The sequence below is a fragment of the Amphiprion ocellaris genome, chromosome 14 (assembly GCF_022539595.1).
Source record: "Amphiprion ocellaris isolate individual 3 ecotype Okinawa chromosome 14, ASM2253959v1, whole genome shotgun sequence".
Classification (NCBI taxonomy): domain Eukaryota; kingdom Metazoa; phylum Chordata; class Actinopteri; family Pomacentridae; genus Amphiprion; species Amphiprion ocellaris.
This window is the reverse complement of record NC_072779.1, coordinates 10,340,066-10,361,810: the sequence shown is the minus strand read 5'-3', so window position 1 is coordinate 10,361,810 and position 21,745 is coordinate 10,340,066. Positions and strand designations below refer to the sequence as shown.

Below are 21,745 nucleotides of genomic sequence, written 5' to 3'. Positions count from 1 at the left end.
GGTTGTGCAAATAATAAGGGACAATCCCCATGATCTTTCTGATTGGGAGTGCATTATTTCTTAATAAGATTACAGCTGGGAGACTCTGGCTACTACCAATAATTTGGAACAAATAACTCAATAATGCAGTATTTTCCGGATGATTACTGGATTTCATTAGCAATGTAGACATAATGACCAAATGGCTGCTCAATTTCATACTGATAAAACCCATGAATAACAATAAAATGACAAAATTGAAGCCCCATTGTTGTTATTATAATCCGTCTCGCATCGCAGGAGTAGATCAGCATAAGTGGTTTTAGTACCTTGTCAACACTGTCTGCTCTCTTTAGGCTGATGTCCTCATTTTCACTATGATCCATTTCTGTGCTGTCATGCCTGAAAAATATCAATTATTAATTGTTAGTGTTGTAACAACACAAAAACTTCTGCAGTTCTGTGCAGTTTATAAACATCTCCAATGAGTGTGTTGTGAGGCTGTTTGTTGTCATCATTTTGAAATATGTGAATAATTAGACACAGTTTATTGTCAGTCTGCTCAGTGATCAGAGCACCTAAATGTCTGGAGTTGGAGGAACTTAGTGAGCAGCAGGCTCCAGGATTGTTGATATTAGAGTGTGGAATTTAGTTTTCAAGTGTTTAATATGTTATACCTGGTCTTGCTGCGTTGTGGGGAGCCTGGGTTGGACGATGAATCATCGTTACTGTTGGTCTCCATACGAGAAGCTTTACTCTGGAGTTGTTTTCCCGCCGACGACAGCGGCTTGTTTACTGCACCCAAAACGTTAGCCGACTTGGGCTTAAGGAAGGAGGAAAGAGAGTTGGTAAGAGTTGAGTTGGATACATGTTCCATCAAACAAAACACACAAAAAAAGATACACAAGCAAACATCACTTACCTTTCCGGGTGTGAAGAATGCCTTCATCTCTGGTGGGAGATAATTTTTTGTGTTGCTGAAATTCTGAAACAAACACCAGAGTTATGTCAGATAGCTTGTTTGTGTAGAGAGAACAACAACTATCGGAAAAAGAAAAAAGAAACACGAGCTGAGGATAATGCAGAGAAGGTTTTCCCTGCCAAACAATCTCATTAGTCAAACTGTGAGGCAGCTATTTTGATCTTTCCTGTTGAAACAAGCTGATGTTTTTTTTTTTTTTTAAAAGGCTTCCTCCTGCTACCACAACCTGGAATATACAAGTCATCTGTGTTTATCTTTTAATTAACATTTTTTTAATATGCACTTGTCAAAGGAAATTAACTGTTTTGCAGATCAAATTTGGGGCTCAGCTCCTGCCATGAATACAAAATAAAAAACACTAAATCAACTGCTGCACGGGAGAGAAAATATTTCAGAATTAGGGAAATGCTGTGCAGACACTGACCTTGTCTGGTTTGGTGAAGAAGCGTGAGGGTAGCACGGGGTCTTTCGGGGACTCCAGGCTGTAGGTGGTGCTCTTTGACATGATAATGTTCATGGCCACGTCACACACTGTGTACAGTTTCTGTACAGACGACAAAAAAGTCTGGTGAGCCAGATGGTGCTCAAGATCACAGTCAGAGCAGCGAATGATTGTGTACTATCAACATATTGCATGCTCAGTGTAATTGGACGTGCATGTGTACCTCGTTAGTTTTGGGATCGCTCGCAGCCTGGGCATCTTTTGTCTGTTTCATATTTTCCACCATTTTTCTAATGAAGGCGTGGCTATTATTCTCATTCTTGGCCATTATGATCTCAAGGACAAACCACAGAGCCCTAGCAAGGAAGGGAAGTCCGATATCAGCACACAAGACTGAATTCAAGCCATGATTCTCTAAGAATTTCCTTTTAAGTTCTTGAATGCAGGCGTTACAATTCACTGGATACTGCAGATAAAATTTATGAGTAATGGCATGAATAAAACTGTACTAGCTCAAGTATTCTCTAAAAGGAAAACATTGATATTATTTAGTGCTGGAAGCTTTTATTGTCAACAAAGCTACATTCCTCTTAAAATGACGAAACACCAGGTTGTAATATTCTACAGTGACCTAAGAGATGATTAAATTTTGTGTGATTTTTACTTTTTTTTTTTACAGCATTCTTTAATCATTAACACTATCAGCAGCCAGCAGCTTTCCCATACCCTACTTACTCTTTAATTTCCTTCAGCTGCTCGATGTCCTGTACTTTGACGTAGTCTGGGTCATGTGCCAGAAGGTGGATGGTGTAGGGCACCACATACTCCGGCAGCAGAGAAAACAGCTTGTCTGTTGTACACACAGGGGAAAATATTACACCAATACTACCTCACGACAACAGTGCTAACACAAGCTGTACTACAAGCAAAGGATTTCGTCTTTAAAGTTCAATCTCTCACTTCCAGTATTACATCTCAAATATTCAGGTTATAAAAACATACTGTAGAAACCTATCAAATAATGTAGAGCTTGTTTCGTGTGAAAATAGTTTTCTGGCTGCTTCTGAGATAAATGATAACCTAAACAAAACAAAAAACAATTGCTAGTTTTATTTTAAATGGTCAGATTTAGCTTGGTTTCTTTACCGCTGATGGCAGCATGCTGTTTGAGGTACTCTCTGCGAATGTTGACGTTTTTCACCAAGCACTGACGAGCGTGAGCTCTCCTCTCTTTAACAGGGTCCTTGGCACACAAAGCGAACACTGCCATGTATTCCAGCGGTAGACGGAGGCGGCACAGGCCCCGGTGAAGCTTCTGGGAAAAACACTGTCGCACTTGGTAGCACTCATCCTGGAGAGCAAAGAGGAAGAAGCATAGAAACCGTGACAATGATTAGGAGCACTGAGGTAGCAGATGAAATAGTAGAATAGTATAGAGAAAAGAAGAAGCAAAAAACAATGCAGATGTTGAAGAGAACTAGGTGCTTGACAGAAAATGAGTATGCTGAGTACAGTTGTACATCATTTCAAAGCAATATAAAACCCAAATGATAAATCCAGAAAATAAAATGCAGTCTGAAAAGGAGCATGAACTTTGTGTAAAAAAAAAAAAAAAAAAAAAAAAAGGACCAGTGACGGTTCTTACATTGATGACAAGAGCACACAGCTGATATTGTTCCAGTGTGATGATTTCGTGATAGCAGGGCTCCTGTGCCAGCTTCAGCAGGGCACACGCCGCCGCCAACCGCAGCCTCGACATGTCTGGTTTACTGGGAGATGAAAAGAAGTCAGAGGAGAGATGAGTAAACAAGGTTTTCTTTGTTTATCTACAAATTGTGTTGACGATTAAAACCCAACATCCCCCTAAGGTCCACAATACCTATTAAAATTTGCTTCACTGATTATAATCTGAAGACAAAGCTCTCTTTAAGCTGCTCAAAATGCTGACACACATAGGACCTTACCCCATCCTGCCCTGCTCAGTTAGATCTCCATCGCTGTGGAGGATTGCAGTCAGCATCCTCAGGGTGGAGTTGCCGGATTTGCTCTGGTTGTTCTTCACTCCTAATAACCATCTCACCATCAGCTTTATGCCCTGGATCTGAGTGGAGGAGGAAAGAACGGTGAACGGTCAAAAGTCATTTTAAGGGCAGTGAAAGTGCATCACTGGCATACAATATTCAAAATAACTTATCTCCTCATTTAATTATTATGATAAACATATAAAGCAAGACATATGTAATATTCGAGACTGTTCTCCCTGATAGTGTTTAGATGTTTCAGATTAAAAATTAAAAAAACAACAGTCACCTGAGCTTTTAAAGAGATACAAAAGGATTTACTACTGACCTTGGCCAGAGTCTCTGGAGACACTTCATCATCAGGAACCCAAAGTTTAGTTGTCTTCTTGCCTGGGATCTATAGACAAATAATTCTGTAAGTCTACATAATATGATATGAACAGACAGACAAAAAATACTTCTCCTGATACTTTTCTAGGCAGCATAACTAAACATGAGTCTGGTATGTGTGATGTGTACATATTTATGAAGTGTGTACCCTGTCGTTCATGAGCAGATCCTTCACAATGAAGTTAGCGACTAGAGATTTGAGAGGTGCAGCGAACTGTTCTGGGGCCAGCTGAGCCAGGTGACCCAGGGTGGTCAAGGGAGTGATGAGCTGCTCCAGGTTAGCAGGGTCGAGGCCTTTGTGCAGGGGCTGGAGAAACACGTAATATATCATCAGCTATTTTAACAAAAGTCAGACATGCAGATGTACAGGTGCAAAAATATCAGATCTGGGAGCAACTGTGATACTTAGCATCCCTGTTTTAGGGCCATATTTAACTTTACACACTTGTTTTATTGCTTCACTTTCAGAGGTACTTGATGAAGATGAAGTAAATACTCAGTTCACATCAAGGAGTTACATGTTCTTAATATATTTTAGGCACAGTTATTAATCTAAGCTGATTTTCTGCCTAAAACTAGAAAAAGCCAACAAAACGGTAACGCCATTGCAAAGTATGCCAAACGAGAAGACCTCTGTGATTTGTACATTGACTCACATTCATGAAACTAGACATGGGTTGACTGACCTCAAAGATCTGCGCAAAGTGTGTGTCTCTGTTGCTGAACATGGCGTTGATGCAGTGGATGGCATACTTGGCCTGGCGAGGAGGGCCTCTCTTGGCTTTGGCCTGCAGTACTGGCAGTAAAACACTTGGGGGAGCAGACGGGAAACACCGTTTAAAAAAAAAATCAGTAAAAGGTATTGTCTTAAATCACAAAGATTGTACTGTATCCTGGTAAGTGTTTCAAGATGTGAAGAAGCATTGCAATTTCTATGCATGATTGAATATGTAAGTAAGACCACATATAATGAGCTGTTGGATAAAAAATTAATAAAAGCATCTATCAGACAATAAAACGTACGATTTGATGTGAGGAAAACTCTCTTCCATCTTGCTTCCTGTGTTCTTGAAAATCTGCAGCGCAGCCTCTGCCACCTTCTCGTCATCCATTTTCAAACAGCCCAGCAGAGACTCAAATGTCTCTGCAGAGTGGAATGACACTGGGTGTGTGAACGACAGCACCTGTGTGCGACGAAAAGCGGGTCAGACAACTGGATAGCATTGACTGAAAATTTTCCACTATCAAAATGTTGACAAAAAGTGTTGCATATGTTTTAAGTAAACTGGAAAGACACGGGAAGCCTTTATGTCATCAGTAATAATGTGTTGTGTAATGAATGCTGCTGTCAGCCCCACATCAAAGGCATAACTGTGGGAGGTTCATTATCTGTCACTGAATGTTCATTTTTTTCCCTGTTTGTCATTCAACAATTTCATTCAGCGAGAACAAACCAAAACAATATGTTTAATTCTCTGATTACTCAAGTTGCTGGCAGCAATTTAGACAAACACTCTAGAAGCTGAACTGAGAGCAGAGCCTATTTTGAATTTCTCCTACAGGTATTATATTGTTAAATAATACACCAGTGAGATAATGAATGACTTAAAAGTTAGTATTCATTATCACAATTTGCAGACAGGTGCAGATGTTCAGATGCGAGCCCAGCTGACATCTGGGTTTCTTACAGGTTTTTACCTTTAGCAGTTCCAGTCCTGCTCTGATGGCTTCTTCAGTGGGAACGCCCTCCTCCTCATCGTCAGCCGTTCCATCTATAGATTTGTTTACTTGCTTTATCAAAGCACTGATAGATGATGGCAGAGAGGAAACACTGCGTGTTAGACTCAAACATCACTGGTATTGATGGTCTTTGCATTAACAGAGTTTCTGTTTTAACACAGTACCTGATGGACTCTGTGTCGATGTGAACAGGGGCGATTCTCTCCAGCAGAAACTTTACCATTTCCAGGAAGGGATTGCTGGGTTGTTTGGGGCTGCCAAGCTTTTTAGTGATGTCTCGCTAAAAATAAAAAAAGAATAATGGCACTGTAAAGTAGATACACGTCTCCACAATATTCTGTCTGCCTTTTAGTGTGTAGAACCTCAACAACTACTGAAAGTGATACTTGACCTGTTGCCTAAAATTCTAGTTATTATAGGAGCTTAAACTGATGTGTTTTGATACTTTTTCCTACAGTGACGGCAGGTCCCTGGAATGCTTATGAGTTCAAGATGCCATCATGCTTCATAAACAATGAAACCATAAAACATTTTACAACCACTGTGGAAGTCTACTAAGTCTGGATATTTGTTAATACAAAAGACACATTATAGGTGGACTATCAGCTATGTAGGTAAGCGATTATTAGAGAGATGCAAACTTTGATTTTAACAGTACTTTGTAAAAATATGCATCACAGCAGTGTTTTGAGGTACAAAGTTAAACTGACACTGAAAGATTTTACAGAATTTGAGTTGAGAGGTTTTCTGTTCAATACAAAAGAACAATAAGTAAAGTTAAATCTATGAACAAATTAACAAACTTACGTAACTATCAGCTCATAAAAAACAGAACCATTGGAGGGATGACAGCATTTCAGTTCGAGGGCACCACGCTGAGATCTTGGACAGAAACATCGATACTCACCACACAGACTTCAGCCTGCTTGCAAGAGCAGGTGGGGCTGACCAAAGTTTCCAACTGATCTCGGATTCGCTCGTCGTCATCCAGGACCTGAGCCAGCTTCTTCACAAAGTCCTGAGCCTTGCCCGGGTCTGGCAGGTTCCCTACAGACACACAATAAAGCTAATGTCAGCACAGAATAGCTCTGAAGTAACGAGGTAAGACTACCTGTTACAGCAGTCTTGTTAGAATTTTTGTTGATTTTTCTACTTCTTAAGCTGTGTTAATTAGAAAGGTCTATGCTGTGGTATAAAACTATTTTCAGACATGCACTCATTTCCATTTATCTGACAGCAAATAAAAGTGTCGGCTTCATGTCTGTATGAGAACACTGGTGACTTTTCTGTAAAAATTGCCATCTTACTAGGTTAGAACAAGGAATATGTCCGTGTTAATTCTAACACGGCACAAGTCTGAACTGCATGCTGTCATATTAATGCAGTTTGCAGACAAAATTCAAATCTCTCATTCACTTTGTGCTACAATTTCTCATCTATTCAGCTACATACTGAAATGTTCATAAAAATAAAATTTAGCTGTGATTAAAACACAGACTAATAGCTTCCGTTTATTCCTTCCAGCTGTATGTAGGAGTCTTTCCTCTGAGTTTATAAAATATCTGCAGCATGAAACAGTAGCAGGCTCCTTTTGAGCATCTCCAGGGCAATAGAGATGCATTTAGGCACATGGAACAATGGAACAAAAGTGCTGGCAACATCAGTATTGACTTATAAATTATATCAGACATGGAGACAGACTCAGGCTGGGTTGGGTTCTAACATCAAATCGCAGTATGCACTTAACTTCATATCTAGTAGGTGAGTTAATAATAAATTGTATTTATAATGCACTTTTCACTTCAGTAATGTGCTCAGTTGTCACACACAAAGTCACAGTTATTAAGCTCCATTTAAATCACTTGCTAAACTGTGGCCATCCTGAGATTGAGTCTTAAGCAGCACCTTATCTGTTGGAATATTTTGATTTTACTGTTGACGAAGTAGTATTTGGATCATCATCACACATATACAGAATTTTTATTTCGTAGGAAACAATAAACAAACCAGACTATTAGTTACTTGGACAGGCTGACAAGCTTGCTCTTAGTTTACATTTGGTCTTTTGTTTATTAGCGCAGTATTATGTATACCTCACTTGATGAACTGTTCAATGCCACATGTATGACAAATACTGCATGTGCACATAGCTCTCACCATCACTGTGGTGTTTAAATCTGAATGAAGCTGAGTAAAATTAATAAAAAAGAAACCTTTTTCTGAATGACAGAACGCCATCAGTTTAAGAGACTGATGAAGCCAACAATGTTAAGTTGTCTGAAAATAGCAATTCAAACCACTACAATAAGTTTTCTAAATGAAATATATCTTCTATTTTAGGAGAACCACTTACTTGTGATCACCATGACTTTGGCGAATACGGCCTTGTTGGACGCTTCAGACTAAAATAAACAAAAGATAAGCAAAAATAGTTTAGAAATATGTGAGAACGATATATTTATCCATCAACCTGCCTGCAAAGTTTTGCAATGTGCATCAGTCAGAATTACCTTGGGTTTTTTAACCAGGTCCAGCAGGTCTTTGACGTGGTGTCGCAAGAGATTCTGGCACTTCCACATCTCATTCAAAGCTCTGCAAGTGAAACAAACAATGCAAAGCAAAGGTCGTTTAGGCTTTTTGTCTGGACATTTTCTCCAACGAGTTGTGTTATTTTAAGACTGAAGTCCAAAAATATACTCCCCAGACCATTATATTCTTTTCTAAACATTCAACAGCTTTAGTAAAACAGACTTACTTGACAGCATTTGTGTCCAGCGTGGCATACAGGTAATAAAGACACTTCATTCTCTCAGTGGTTTCCAGGTTGTGAGGAACCATGTACTGGGCAAAGACTCGCTCCACCAGCAACCTGTGCAGACGGAGGAAACATTTAATTGAAATCAAAATCTTATCATTCCTTTTCTGTCGTTAAGAGTCTGAGCTGAGCAGTCATTAACCATCACCACAGTCAAAATGTTGTTGAAAAAACACAATTAGCACAACAAATAAAGCTCCCTGTTGATTGTCCCCTTGTGTAATTAAACAGATTCATGACTTTTTTATTAGTCGAGGAATAAACTCCAGTATCAATATGTCGTAATAAAAACTGTATTTAGAGATGCTTTGTGACCTGTAATTTCACAGTTTTTACTGAGCAAAAACAAATAATTCAATGCTGCCCTGCTCAAACGTCAAACAATAACACATATTCACACTCAAACGTTTCCTTCTGGCAACTGAGCACCTTCACTGCAGCAGAGTGATTTAAAGGATAACTACCCACACAGACACTCTTATGCGGTTCGATCCGAGATTGTAATGTTTCATGGAGGTGTTTTGACTTTTTTTTGTTGTCGTCATGGCTTTTTTTAAGCTCCCAGTTTGCATTGTAATTGCTAATCTTCTACTTTAACTAGTGACATTTTGCAGAATCGCTTTGAACAAGCCCCAGAGAGGTATTGCAGGCTGTCCATGTTGAGCCTGTGTAGGTGGAGAAACAATAACACATCAAATTTGCTAGTTCTGACTGAACTAAGTGATGCTGCAGTGTGCTGTCTGGCTGTTAAATGAAATACCAAACCCAGTCCTACATACAACTTACTTATGAAAACAGCTGTGATGCCTCGAGACTACTGTCGGGTGTATTATTTTATAGTTTCCCCTGTATGGCTTTTAAACTGCTGCGGTAATTAGAGTATAGAGAAACACCTTTGCTCTTTGGATTCTGAAAAGCTGACTTAAAAAACTATTTTTTCTGTTTGTGTTTGAGACAGGTGAAATGTTTGGCACACTGCCAAATTCTGCTGTGAAATACCTCAATGTGAAGTCATTACCGCATTTGACTGCTTATCCACTGAAGTTCATTCATCAAATGACATAAATTGCTAAAAATCTCCGCTTACATTGCTAAAAGCAGCTTTTTGCTCCACACTTGCACAAAAGTGGTGACTGAGCAAACGAAAAGCAATTCATTTAAAGGAACTCACCAGTCTAATCAGCATCTTTAAGGAAACGGATTTAAATGATCAACCCTTAAAACACTTACTCACAGGTATTTGAAAGAGTCATAGAAAACCATAAGGATCTTTTGATTTTCCTATGCTTTTATAGAACACACAGGAAAACACACAAACCTGTCATCAATGCTGTTCTGGTAGTAGATATGAAGCAGCTTGTCTTTGATCCAGGAAATCTGTTTAGAGGCCTCTCTCCCTCCCTCTCCCTGCAGCGAGTACTTCCTGTAGATCGATGCCAGGCCCATCATTGCCTCCTTACGTACACGCCACTGATTAAAGATGGGAAAAGACATAAAGGAGATCATGACAACTGGTTACAAAACATTTTATGAAATGCTACAGTGGCTGTAGCTCCTCAGAGAGAAAATGTCATACAACTATGGCAGGGCAACATTAAATCTATAAACACTTAACATGATAGGAAAATTGGCAAGTGGTCCCGCAGAGGAAACACAGAGAGTAGCAGGAAACTTTAACATCAAAAGATAAAAGATATAGGCGGAGAAACTTTGGTCACTTAATGCTCTGAACCCCAAAACCTGCCAGCAATTTTGAATGAAATGATATTTAAACTGAAAACCCCCCACCATTTAGCATAGCAAGAAACTGTAATAACAAGAAGAATCGTTGGATTTTCCACTTTTTGGCAGTCCTTGAAGTAATTATTTATGACTTTTGTTTGGAAACACAACCAAATTTAAACTAAGCTATTGTGAAATTTGACCCACTCACTCTCCTACAAACGTTATTAAAAATTCCTGTTAAAAAACAAAACAACAACAACCATCTGCTCTTGTCAGTGCAACCAAGAAAAGAACAGCAACGTAACTCTGACTAAACAAGAGCCTGAGTTTTAACAGAGCACCTAGGAGACAAATAAAAAAGCAAACAGTAAAACATGATATCATGGTATATAGAGACAATTTTTTCCAGATATTCATTGGAGCACTTGAAAAAAATGTTGCACATATTGAGCCAATTTCCCCCCAATTCTTTGTAAAATGAGTATTTAAAGAAATGTAACTTTATGTTGTTGTTTTGTTCTGATTCATGGGATAATTTTGCTACACCACACAAAATAGATTTTTCAATTCACTCCACTCTAAGACAGGGTTATACTGTTTCACTGAGGTGCAGGACTTCATTCTGCAGTGAAAAATGAGCCCAGTCAGTAAAAACGTAGCCAGAGCAAAAAAACAGCCAGAAACTGTTGGGGAGTTCAGAGGGTAAAAGCCCTATTTAGTTGCTAATTGGATGACAAAGTCCCAAATTTTGCAAGGCTAACACTGTCTGAAGTCTTACATGAAACAGGCAATGAACAAAGCTGGGAAACACTAAAAATTACAACTATCACTATATAATAAAAGAAAGTGTGTACACTCCATCAGCGATTAGACCCAAAGAAACAAACCTTAGCATAACTATATGCTTTCCCCATGTTGACAGACACACATGCAAGTGTTTTTGAAACTGTTAGGGAATCTTAAACCTCAGCAAAACAGTGACTTAACTAAAATCAAAATGAGCACTGATTTGAAACCAACTGAAATATGTTTTTTTTTTCCCATAATGCCATGTACTACATACAACATAGATCAAATTTTCCCACTTACTCTCTTGTCCAAGGTCCTCTCCTTTACAAAATTCAACAATGCATCATTGACTAGAGACAAGTCTTTCTTGGCAGCAGTTACTATAGAGACAATGACATCATGGCGGATGGCCTCCTCTGGGTCATGTGATCTGACCCTCAAGTACTCTGGGAAAGAAAACAGGAACAAATAAGCGGGAGGAGAGAGGACTGGCGGGCAAATACAGTTTTCAAAGGAAGAATCAAAAACTTTATTAGCAGTAGTTTAAATAGTGGCAAAAAAAATTAGAACTTTAATAAAAATAGGTTTCATACAATACATTTATAACCTCACAAAGGCATATTTTGTTAGCAGTCAGTGCATTTCAACCGATTTACCTGTGAGGTCTTTGGCCAGGTCTGGGTGGTTCATGAGACAATGACTGGCGAACTTGACACACTCCAGTCTTATAGGCACATGGATATCGTTAAACCTTTTGGGTGAAAAGAAAAAATTAATGTCAGTACTGTAATAGATGACAAATGGATACACAACATAATGTAGGCAAACACACGTGTAATTCAGCAGGTGCTTGCTACAGACACGCACTGGGTGTATGCCTGTAGCAATATGTGCAATATTTTATACAATGCTCTTATTATGTTTTAAAACTTTACTTTTTATTGAATATGAGTGTGAAAGAGTGTGTGTGTGTGTGTGTGTGTGTGTGTGTATAATGTTTATTCTCATACTGTTGGTACAATGACAAAACCGTTGTAATTAAAATAAATTCAATAATAAAGCAAATAATAAAGCATTCCAATTTCTGAAAATAAAAGAGAACAGAACTGAAAGTGAAAAGGATTGAATTAAACTTTTGTTGAGGAAAGATGATGTTGTGCACAAATGAACCAACATTTAATAAGCACAATTAAGTTGGAAGAAAGTAAGATCTGTACTCAATTTAACCTCAAGTGGGGTAAAAACAAAAACAGTATTTTAACATTTTTTCCATGCATTGAGGATCTGTGGATGCCAGGGCCACAACACTGAAACCCACCTCCCAAGGTAACACTGCCAGAGTGGTTTGTTCTGCGCAGCCAACTCAGAGTCCTTGGCTCCAAACATCTTCGCCAGCAGCTTCACCACCTGCAGCCTCTCATCATTATCATTACTCTGCAGGGACAGAGGGAAGGAAAGAGAGACAGAGAGAGAAATGATGCACCGAATTTGGCTGTGTCGATTGGACAGACGCGCCAAGTCATTTACATTAACTGCATTGGAAACATTACCATTTTCATAACACACAATGGCAGTGGCTTCATTGGTATCAATCTTGGTTTAGAATGAGCCAGGGAAAAGAAGAAACGGCAGAGACAAAGGAAAATGAGGCAGGAAGAAAGAAAGAACCGAGGACGAAAGAAGAAAAAGCAGCAGGGAGAGAAAAGAAAGAAGGAGAGATAAAGATGAAAAGAGTGAGGGTGAGAGAAAGAATGAGTGAGCATGAGAGAGACAGGGAGTGAGCGTGTAGTCTGTGTGGTGGAGAGATTTTATCGCAGCTATTATTTTGAGGAGACAGCAGTGATCTACACTCCCTCTGAACAGTTAATGAGCGTTATCCATCAGCACGATGCCTTTATGAGACACTGCAGAGGCTACATTATGCTGACTGGCTGACTGCTTTATCTTTCTAATATGAATCAACAAACCTGCAGAGAAGGTGAATATGTGCAATTCTGTGGGTAATGGGTCTGAGAATTCAAGCTTTCATTCTGGAGTGAAGACAAGCTAATAATACCAATGTTTACATAAGCACTGCTGCGGCATCTACAACTCCTACCAACACATATTATACAAAAATATCTCATTAAAAAACAACTGCCATACTGGCAAATATCCTAATAAATTACAGTAATGTGTTTTGAACATTAAAACATTACAATTATATGACCCTAAATGCTCCATTTAGGCACACTTAGCATAAAAACAGCTTTAAGTATTACATCTGAAGCAACACTCAGAAGTTTGCTGCCTAAATGTTTAAGTAAAACAGTGACTGTGTCTGTACCTTGAGTTTAAACTCCAGCTGCGGCAACACTGAGAGCAGCAGGTGGCTGTCTATGTTGTAAAGCTCCAAGATGAGGTCAAAAACGTGCTCAGACAGATCGCTGACTGAGGTCTTTCCAAGCATCAGCACCTGGTTGAAGAACTGTTAAAGATGAAAGAGAGAGATAAAGAAAGGTTCTGGATAAAACCTGAGATCATCTGCCACCTCAAACTTATTTTTGTGACGTGTGGCTGCTTTCTCAGATGCACAAACAGATGAAAAAGCCTTTTAGAAGGCAGGAGAAAGTAATGAATGGCAACAACGACCTCAAAGATATTTACTGATCTCAATGAAAATTTCTCTAATTTCTTGCTCTTCCTCAAAGGTTACTGGTGAAGTGAAGTCAAAGGTCGGTCATTTCTTTTCTTTTGGATGGAAATGTTGTTTTTGAAGAGAATGCTTTGAAAGAGAAGTGATTATTTATTTGGACCCTGAAATTGTGCTGAACTTTGTCTGACCTGCAATGAATTCAATTAGCCAGAGGTGGACTCTATGTTGCAGAAGCATCTCAGGGGCCACTGAACAACCGCAACTTTTATAACAAAGCATCTAAATAGTTAAGTTGGAAATAACAAAACTGAAAATAACCATTTGCATAAAAAATAAATAATGAATTTAATTTATATGACGATGAGTCTGAAACATTACAAAATGTGGAAACATGAAAGGGTTTCTCTTTCTGTTTGCATTGTAGAAATGATGACGTGTGAACACAGACTACAAACAGTGTCAGACTCAATCTTACATTGGTGATGTAAGGTTCAATCGCCTGGGCAGTCCTCTTCAGCAGAGCTTTGGCCAGGTCGTACGCTTGTTTGTTCAAATTCTACACAGACAGAAAACAAATGGTGAATTAAACCGCAAATAAATAAAATATTCAGACTCCATATCATGCATAAAATAAGGATTTAGTCCATCATTTTTTGTTTTTCACTCTGATGGATCTCACTAGGACACTTGCAGCAGGCACAGATGTCCACAAATGCAGACGCTGCTTTACCACTTCTCACCTGCAGGTGTCTCACTGAATTACACAGTATAGAAAATTATATTGGTCTCCTTCTATTGACTAAATCAACTCATGTCAGGCTTTAGGTCCATTACTGAGCATTTAGTACTTGGACCATCTTTCATGGTGATAAATGTATTCAAAGGATTTGATAATTTGTCGCTCATTCACTGAGTTGAACACACAGACAGAGCGCTACTTTTTGTGTGATTGTGCCAGTTAAGTGCACATTCATCTGCACGTTGTGTACATACCTTGTGTGCTGGCACCAGGTTGACCAGTACAGTGTCCAACAGCTCCTGCGAAACAGTGTCTCCCTCACAGATGATGGAGCTCATCAGGTCCACCATATGCATGTGCACTTTCTGGTTGTGGCCGTTGCTACAGAAATGAGGCACAAAAGGGTCAATGATCAAGGAGTTTTGTAGAAGTTTAATAATATTCAACACCGGTATTGAGGCAGCCTGTTACGCTGACTGGCTTTAGTTTGAAATGTCAAATATTTCACCCGTTTGGCACAAGAATCTGACACTTTTAATGCACCATGACTGAGATTTACTTGATGGCAGCACGCATTTTGTAAGCATTTATGTTTTTCCACTTGCTGAATCTCTCATTCTGGAAAGAAACTGGCCTCATACAAAGAGTTCATGGGAGTGTGAAGATGCACCGTTCACACGGAGTGGGTGTACTTGCTCATAATGATACGCATTACAGCGGGAGGCAAAGCTTATTACCTAGATTTGTATCTCAGCGACTGATGTCAACGCTACCAGGCATTACTGCTCTCATTACCTCCCATTCACTGGCAATGTCACTTACACAAATACACAAACACACGCACACCAACGGCCTGCATCACCTACACTTTCTGGCTCACTACAAATATTTCAAATGGAAAGCAGAGTTCTTTACATTCTTGCTATGTATTTAGAAAAGCATTGTGTTGGCACAACCTTGACACACACAACCACAATTTCCCCCCCCCCAAATGGCATAGAGCCAGATTCTGTACTGCAGAATTCAGCCCTCAAGGTTGTGTTCAGCAGAGTGAAATTGAGAGTAGGGGGGTGAAGAGGGAAAAAAAAGAGAGGAGAGGAGAGAGGGCAATCAAAGTGAAACAACCAGACTGCTACTGTGCCGTTTCATGCTGTAGCAGCAAAGACAGATTGAGGTGTTAGTCACAGCAGCTCAGCTCTGTCATTAAGGACTGCCGCAGCCCAAAAACCAAAGGGAGGATGTGTAGAAAATAAAATCTAGGCACACATACATCCATAATACACTGCGATGAACATGGAGGTGGGTTCTGAGAAAAGGACTTACTTGATGACCTGGAAGAGTGTTCTGTAAAGCTGGGTGAATATCTCATTGCTGTCTTCAAGCTCGAAGCAAATATTGTAGGACTTCACCCATGCTATGTTCTGAACAAGAGGAGAGGAGGCAGAAGGTTAGTGGCAATGAAATTTACAATGCAGATGTAAATAACGAAGGTGATTGATGGATGCGGTAATAGGAGTGAAGGACAATAACATAGTAACGTTGACAACAGATATTTCTGGCCACTTCGGGGCTGTAGAAATGCCGATGTATCACCACCTTTACAGATGATATGGTGAAGTTGTTGCCTATTTAAACACACAGCTTTGCTTTTAGCTAGGCTTTTGGTTTCTACCAAACCCCTGATGGAATTATCTGGTTCTTTAGCTGTTAAATACTGCACTATGTTTACCAGCAAATGTCAAACTGCATTTGGGTGCTGAGCATTTAGCGTACAGTGGGCTTTTATGAATTTTCCACTGGTGACAGCTGCCTGCTGCAACCAAAAACAACACTATGAGATGAGTGACAATGAACCAAAACAGTGAAGTTGCAAGCAGGACAGCTAAACAATGAGCAGAGAACTATAAAGCCCTGATGATTCTCTGTAGGTTCATCACTATCCATAAAAACGCTCCCTGTACATGTTATCATTTGATACATTGCCATTTTAGAAAATAGTGATTATAGCTGTTTTAAACAAAATAAAAGGTGAATGAGCTGTTTGCATTCATTACAATGTCAGTTCTTTGACATTTGTCAAACTGGTTCTGTTCAAAGTTAAATTTTTTAAAAAATCATATTATATACCCTATACTGTAGCGAGTAATTAAGACTTGGCGGTTGTTGTGTATAGTGAAAAGCAATTCAAATCATTCCCGCTGCAAGATTCACTTCATCTCACAGTTGCTTCAGACTGTCCATTTATGCCATGTTTATAAAACAGGCTTTTTAATCACAACCTTTCTAATCATCAACTTGCAAACAAAAGACGCTGACTTTCAATTAGAGCCAATTTGTTCTTTGATTTCATCAGGAAATAGCTTCTTGGTGAAAACTCCTAATAAATAAATTAAAAGCACTGAAAGGAAATCGAACACACAAGGAGGAAGACTGAAAAGCAAGCTAAAACATTCATGAAGAACACCAAGATACTAGGATATAAGCTTCCTAAAAATATTGTGGGATTTATGCTAATCATTTTCTGAAGACAAAACATTTTTATCATTCATTTTGGCTTGGGGTTAAAGTTTTATCTCCTTCTGGGTTCAGACTCACAAGGAGATTAAAAAAAGAGAACACACAGATTGCTGCAGATAAAACCTCGCTTCCTTTAGGTTCAGTTGCACAGCAAGAGAGTGCATGTCAGTCTCTCATGGCTGCTTCCTTTTCTACATGTGTCTTCCACATTAGTTATTTAATACAGTACAGTCACACACATCCATTGGTAATTGTATTCAGAGACCAGAGGTCAAATGCTATGAAGATTAAAAATTCAGTAACATGAAACATCCAGCAATGCCAATATACACTGAATGAACCATTAGGTCAAGAGGCCATAAACAAGTATAAGTCCTGCATAGGTTAAGTTGTTCACACTGACCTTGTAAGAATCCCTGTTGCCATTTATAAACTGTTAAATAAAATATCATTCAACCAGCAAAAAAGCACAAAAAACCCCACTGCGTTCCTTTCCCGACCTATATATAGATGATTACCTCTGATATTTTTTTCTACAACAAAACCAGATGCCATCATTTGGAGGTGAATTATAGAAAGATCTAACACTTTTGTGGTGGCTTAAGAAGTATTCACTTTCAGTTACCACGGAAACCTATCAATAACATTTTAAATTTAGCTCTATCTTGTGCTTAAAGAGTCCCTACAGGCATGTTTTAAGATACATAAAACTACTCTGCATGGATTATTAATGTGTATTTGATACTTTTCAAGAATAAAATTAAATTTTCCATATAATTTGCCTTATAAATAATCAATATACTCCTTCTCCATTATTTCCAATCTATGAACACTCAAATATAGCAATATCTATTAATAAAGTTTACTTCTGGAAACAAGATGTTTCCTACTCACTGAAAATTATATTCTTAGTTTATTTGCACTGAAGACTTCAGGTGTCCATAGAAGATTTGTCGAAGCTGCATATTGGACCACGTCTGGCTGAACTAGTTGTGACGTTACTGCATTACAGTTGCTAATTTCACGCGAGCATAGAGAACGTTTTTCAGAAGATGAGTTTCATTCAGCACAAACTTCCAAGTGTAGTGAAACACATTTTAATAAGAAAAGACGTGCAGCTAGTGTTGCAAGCAATCAGTCAAAAGGTCTCCCAAAAAGTTTCTCTTTACTGCTACATTATAAACCCAATGTCCTCATCACAAGAAGCCCTATTTTTTGAGCCTTCTTTATGAAACACTCCTCCGGTTAAGGACGTGAACTCTGTATATATATGAACAGAGTCACTGATCGAGGTTGGATTCCAATAGCTGGTTCCTGGTTGGCAAAATACCCATTTGTTAAGTTCCAACAATAATAAATCTCTCTTTGTATATGCAATGTAGGAAACATCTGGTACAAGTCTTTCACTTACAACTTCACTGACTGTAGCTCACACCAGCTATCACCGATTACCACCAACTTTGTAAAAAGCTACAATGAAAATTCTGCACAAGGGTTGACGGTTAAGTATTTAAAGCCAGATTCAGTTAGACACAACTGGGGGTTCTAAAGGATTCAGACTCAATTAACAGATTCAAGTACTGGATTTAAATTCAATACACTGTAACCAAACTCAAACCCTTCCACTGATCCATACAGTCACATACCTCCAGCAGGTAGAAGTATCTGTTGAATTGCGCACTTTTCGTGTCCTCTAGTCCTTTAAGCTGTCTTGTGATGAACATGAAAATGTCCTAGAGACAAGAAAGGCACAATGGATACTTCATGTACACATCTGTGGTTATTAGCAAAACACAACTGAATTTACAATACAAACAGAAATGTTTTCAGCCAAAAATATTAAAAGGGTTCAACGAAGGATATATCTCTGTAAAACACCAAAAAATTGACTATAAAGATTAAAACACCAAAATGATGCATATAAGACTTGTTGCTGAATTGTTTGAGCTTGTGTTGAGAAGCTTTATTAAGGTGGGAGCCACATCATGTCTCTAGCCAAGTGCTGCACAAATTTCAAGCACGCTTGGCAATGATGACAAATTTGTCAGTTAGCATAACGAGAATACTCCAGAGAAGATGCAGCAGGGTTATGTAATTAAAAAAGCAATTCTGATAGAGCAGAGCGATGTCACTTTGCAGTATTTGGTTTCATGTGACCGAACACAATCTCTGTGCCTATACCTTGAGTTTATCTGGGGAGGTGTAGGGTGCTTCTGGAGCATAAATCCTGAATATATCTGCCAGACAGCAGGCAACCAGCAGACGCACGTCCTTGTCTGGGTGTTTGAGAAAGAAGTCTGAGGCCAGGTGGAGGGCCAGGTTCAGGTACAGCTCCTTCTCCTCCTCAGAGTCCTGGTCCATGTCCATGAAGGTCTTCACGACCATCTGGAAAAGGAGCATGGTATATTGAATGGGAGGATCGGGTCAGACAGTGGTCAATCCAAAGCAATGTTGTAGCCATCAATTTGTTCAGGTGCACTATGCAAAGCTAAAAAGCAGCCTAAAATGACAAATCCTTCAACAATGTCACAGTAATAATTCATAATTAAAGAGCAATATGCAACTGACCAACAAATAAATTAATATCTTAACATAAATGTCAATATTTCTTTCTAGTTATAATTACCAATATCTAACAAGATCGTGTCTGTATGTTTGCAGCAGTGTGACAATGTGATATTGAGAATCCTGACAATCCATCCCAAATCTATGCAACCAGAGTAAACAAAGGGGACATTGCTGCTGCAGAATGGGAGTACAACACTGACCTTGAGCCTGCGGACCATTTCCTCTTTGGAGATTTTGTCAGAGATCTCCTTGACCCCCGGGGGGTAGGTCACCTTCCCGTCTGCGGCTCGAGCTTTAGAGTGAGCCATCCTCTTTAGCTCTTCACTGCCTGTAAAGAGACAGAGAGAATAAGATTTAGAACAAACGAGAGGAGAGCAACAAGGTAGGTGTGACAGAGAACACAGAAAAGGACTGAAAACCTAAAAATGTTGAAAACATGCCGAATCTCAACCACCAAAAAAGCAAGATAAAGAACAATGTTAACCATCTGGAGCCTGAGGAAAATCTATTTAATACTTGAAAGCTTCCAAAGAACTCTGAAATAGAGCAACCTCTGAAATATTCAGCGACGTATTCACAGCACAGTAATAGCTTTCTACAAGCTGTGTCCAGGATGAAATTGTTGAATTCAGAGAGCATGACTGACTTTTCATTGCCAGCTGCTGTTACCATTGTGTTGCACATTTCATTACCACAGCCACCAGCATTGCAAAGATTATACCCAATTCATATTTTAGGGTATTCATATGACACAAAATGTGTTTTGACTTTCAAATGCATGTACTGTTCATGACCACGACCGGTCAAGCTGCAATTTACGCAGCTCTTAGGCAACAGTTACTAAACTGACCTGGCTCACCTTGCCATTGCTTTTCGTCCATTAACAATATTAATAGCACACAAATGTGTCAACCCTGGAATATGACTTCATTTCTCCTCCTACAGCTTACCTACATCCCATTTGTCAGAAAAACCAACGCCTGACTCACAGTTTATGAATATACAAGAGCCTGCATGATGAGAAAGCCATGTAATATTTCAAAATATTCATTTTATACCTAATCGTAGGAGGTCATCAAATGTCTGAAGCATTTAACAGAATAATGCATTCATTTGAGGTGTATCCGCAGGAGTTCTCAGTGTAACAGTGGGGAACTTGCTGAAGAGAGTCTGGTGTTTTACAGCCACATATTTGAAGATTACGTGTAAGAAATGCATAGCTGAAGACAATGTACCCGAGTTATAGCCTCAAAAATAATGGTATTAACCCAAACAGTCTCATATTTTGGTCTCTTTCCAAGCCAATTTCAGACTAATCTCATCAGTTTACAGAACGCCGATGACTCAGAACTGATCATGTAACCAGCTATCATCAACCTTTCACTTGACTGAGAACAATCTTTTCATGCAAGTTGTTGTCATTCTAGAATATTTATGAGGCAAAAACTACCTTGAAATAAACAGCTCAACATATCACCCAACCCTAATTAGCTGAAGCAAATAATAATTAGTTGGCTAAAATGTACATTTTGTCTGTTCACTGGTTAATGTTCCCTCAGCAAAGCGATGCCTCTTCTCAGCCAAAGACTGCGAGTGAAAAGAAACACCCTGTAATGCCACTTGACAGCTGTTTTGTTCCTAATTCAAACAGACCATCAGAAAGAGAAGTCTTCTCCTGAGATATAAAAATCTAAATGTCTGCATTATGACATCGGGATCAAGTTGGGGTTAAGCAATAGACATTTTACTAGTAGAAGCCAGGAGTCATTCAAACTTGAATATTTTTGGAAAGTCTGTTGGTCCAAACAGCAACTAAAGCAAGCCGAGACATTGCCCTTCGCTCTGGGGAATTGTGATGTACAATCCTGCATTGTTATAAGTCAAGTAGTCATTATCCATGTCATAAAAAGCCACCAGAACCCGCACAAAATCAGCACTGAAACCAGACGGCCGATGACTAAAAGTTACTGAACCAGTGGGACTGATTATGTTGTACATCAAGGGTTTTGTAAGTCATAAAAAGAAACCACATTGTGTTAACATGAAAAAAACCACAATGTGATATAGACAAGAAATTGGTTAACTTAGGCCTTAAGCACTGCCTGCCTCAAATGTTTTGGGCATTTACGTGGGACTGCCCCCCAGTGTACAGCCATCAGCAGCCATTATTGCATTTTGCCAAATGGGATTGGCTGGAACTATTTTTTCCCCATGCCTCTCATTGGGAAATACAGACTTCACAATAATAAGTAGACCTAAACTGAAGATCATGCATACTGCTATACACCCCATACACAGAACTCCTCAGTAACTGGGGCTACACTGACCATTCAGTGGGGCTGTTATGTGAAAGACATGAATTTCCATTCATTAAACCAGCATTCTCAGGGTGGTCCAGAAGGT

The 21,745-nt window shown here is 39.1% G+C and overlaps 1 protein-coding gene across 1 annotated transcript in view; it reads right to left on the bottom strand.

Annotated features, from left to right (window-relative positions):
- Nucleotides 1–21,745, bottom strand: part of pds5b (PDS5 cohesin associated factor B) — a 32,348-nt gene that overhangs the window by 4,543 nt on the left and 6,060 nt on the right. The window contains exons 2-31 of the mRNA XM_023298498.3: nt 19,543–19,670; nt 18,956–19,159; nt 18,421–18,507; nt 15,581–15,678; nt 14,512–14,638; nt 13,994–14,074; nt 13,210–13,350; nt 12,202–12,317; nt 11,540–11,634; nt 11,184–11,329; nt 9,688–9,839; nt 8,310–8,423; nt 8,065–8,146; nt 7,908–7,956; nt 6,462–6,601; nt 5,719–5,834; nt 5,513–5,618; nt 4,838–4,998; nt 4,501–4,624; nt 3,963–4,121; nt 3,753–3,821; nt 3,368–3,504; nt 3,049–3,172; nt 2,550–2,754; nt 2,139–2,253; nt 1,627–1,759; nt 1,386–1,505; nt 902–964; nt 657–802; nt 309–381 (exon numbers count right to left, since the gene is read on the bottom strand). Of these exons, the coding sequence (XP_023154266.1) occupies nt 309–381; nt 657–802; nt 902–964; nt 1,386–1,505; nt 1,627–1,759; nt 2,139–2,253; nt 2,550–2,754; nt 3,049–3,172; nt 3,368–3,504; nt 3,753–3,821; nt 3,963–4,121; nt 4,501–4,624; nt 4,838–4,998; nt 5,513–5,618; nt 5,719–5,834; nt 6,462–6,601; nt 7,908–7,956; nt 8,065–8,146; nt 8,310–8,423; nt 9,688–9,839; nt 11,184–11,329; nt 11,540–11,634; nt 12,202–12,317; nt 13,210–13,350; nt 13,994–14,074; nt 14,512–14,638; nt 15,581–15,678; nt 18,421–18,507; nt 18,956–19,159; nt 19,543–19,650 (3,591 nt within the window). The 5' untranslated portion in view covers nt 19,651–19,670. The remainder of the gene's footprint in view (nt 1–308; nt 382–656; nt 803–901; nt 965–1,385; nt 1,506–1,626; nt 1,760–2,138; nt 2,254–2,549; nt 2,755–3,048; nt 3,173–3,367; nt 3,505–3,752; nt 3,822–3,962; nt 4,122–4,500; nt 4,625–4,837; nt 4,999–5,512; nt 5,619–5,718; nt 5,835–6,461; nt 6,602–7,907; nt 7,957–8,064; nt 8,147–8,309; nt 8,424–9,687; nt 9,840–11,183; nt 11,330–11,539; nt 11,635–12,201; nt 12,318–13,209; nt 13,351–13,993; nt 14,075–14,511; nt 14,639–15,580; nt 15,679–18,420; nt 18,508–18,955; nt 19,160–19,542; nt 19,671–21,745) is intronic.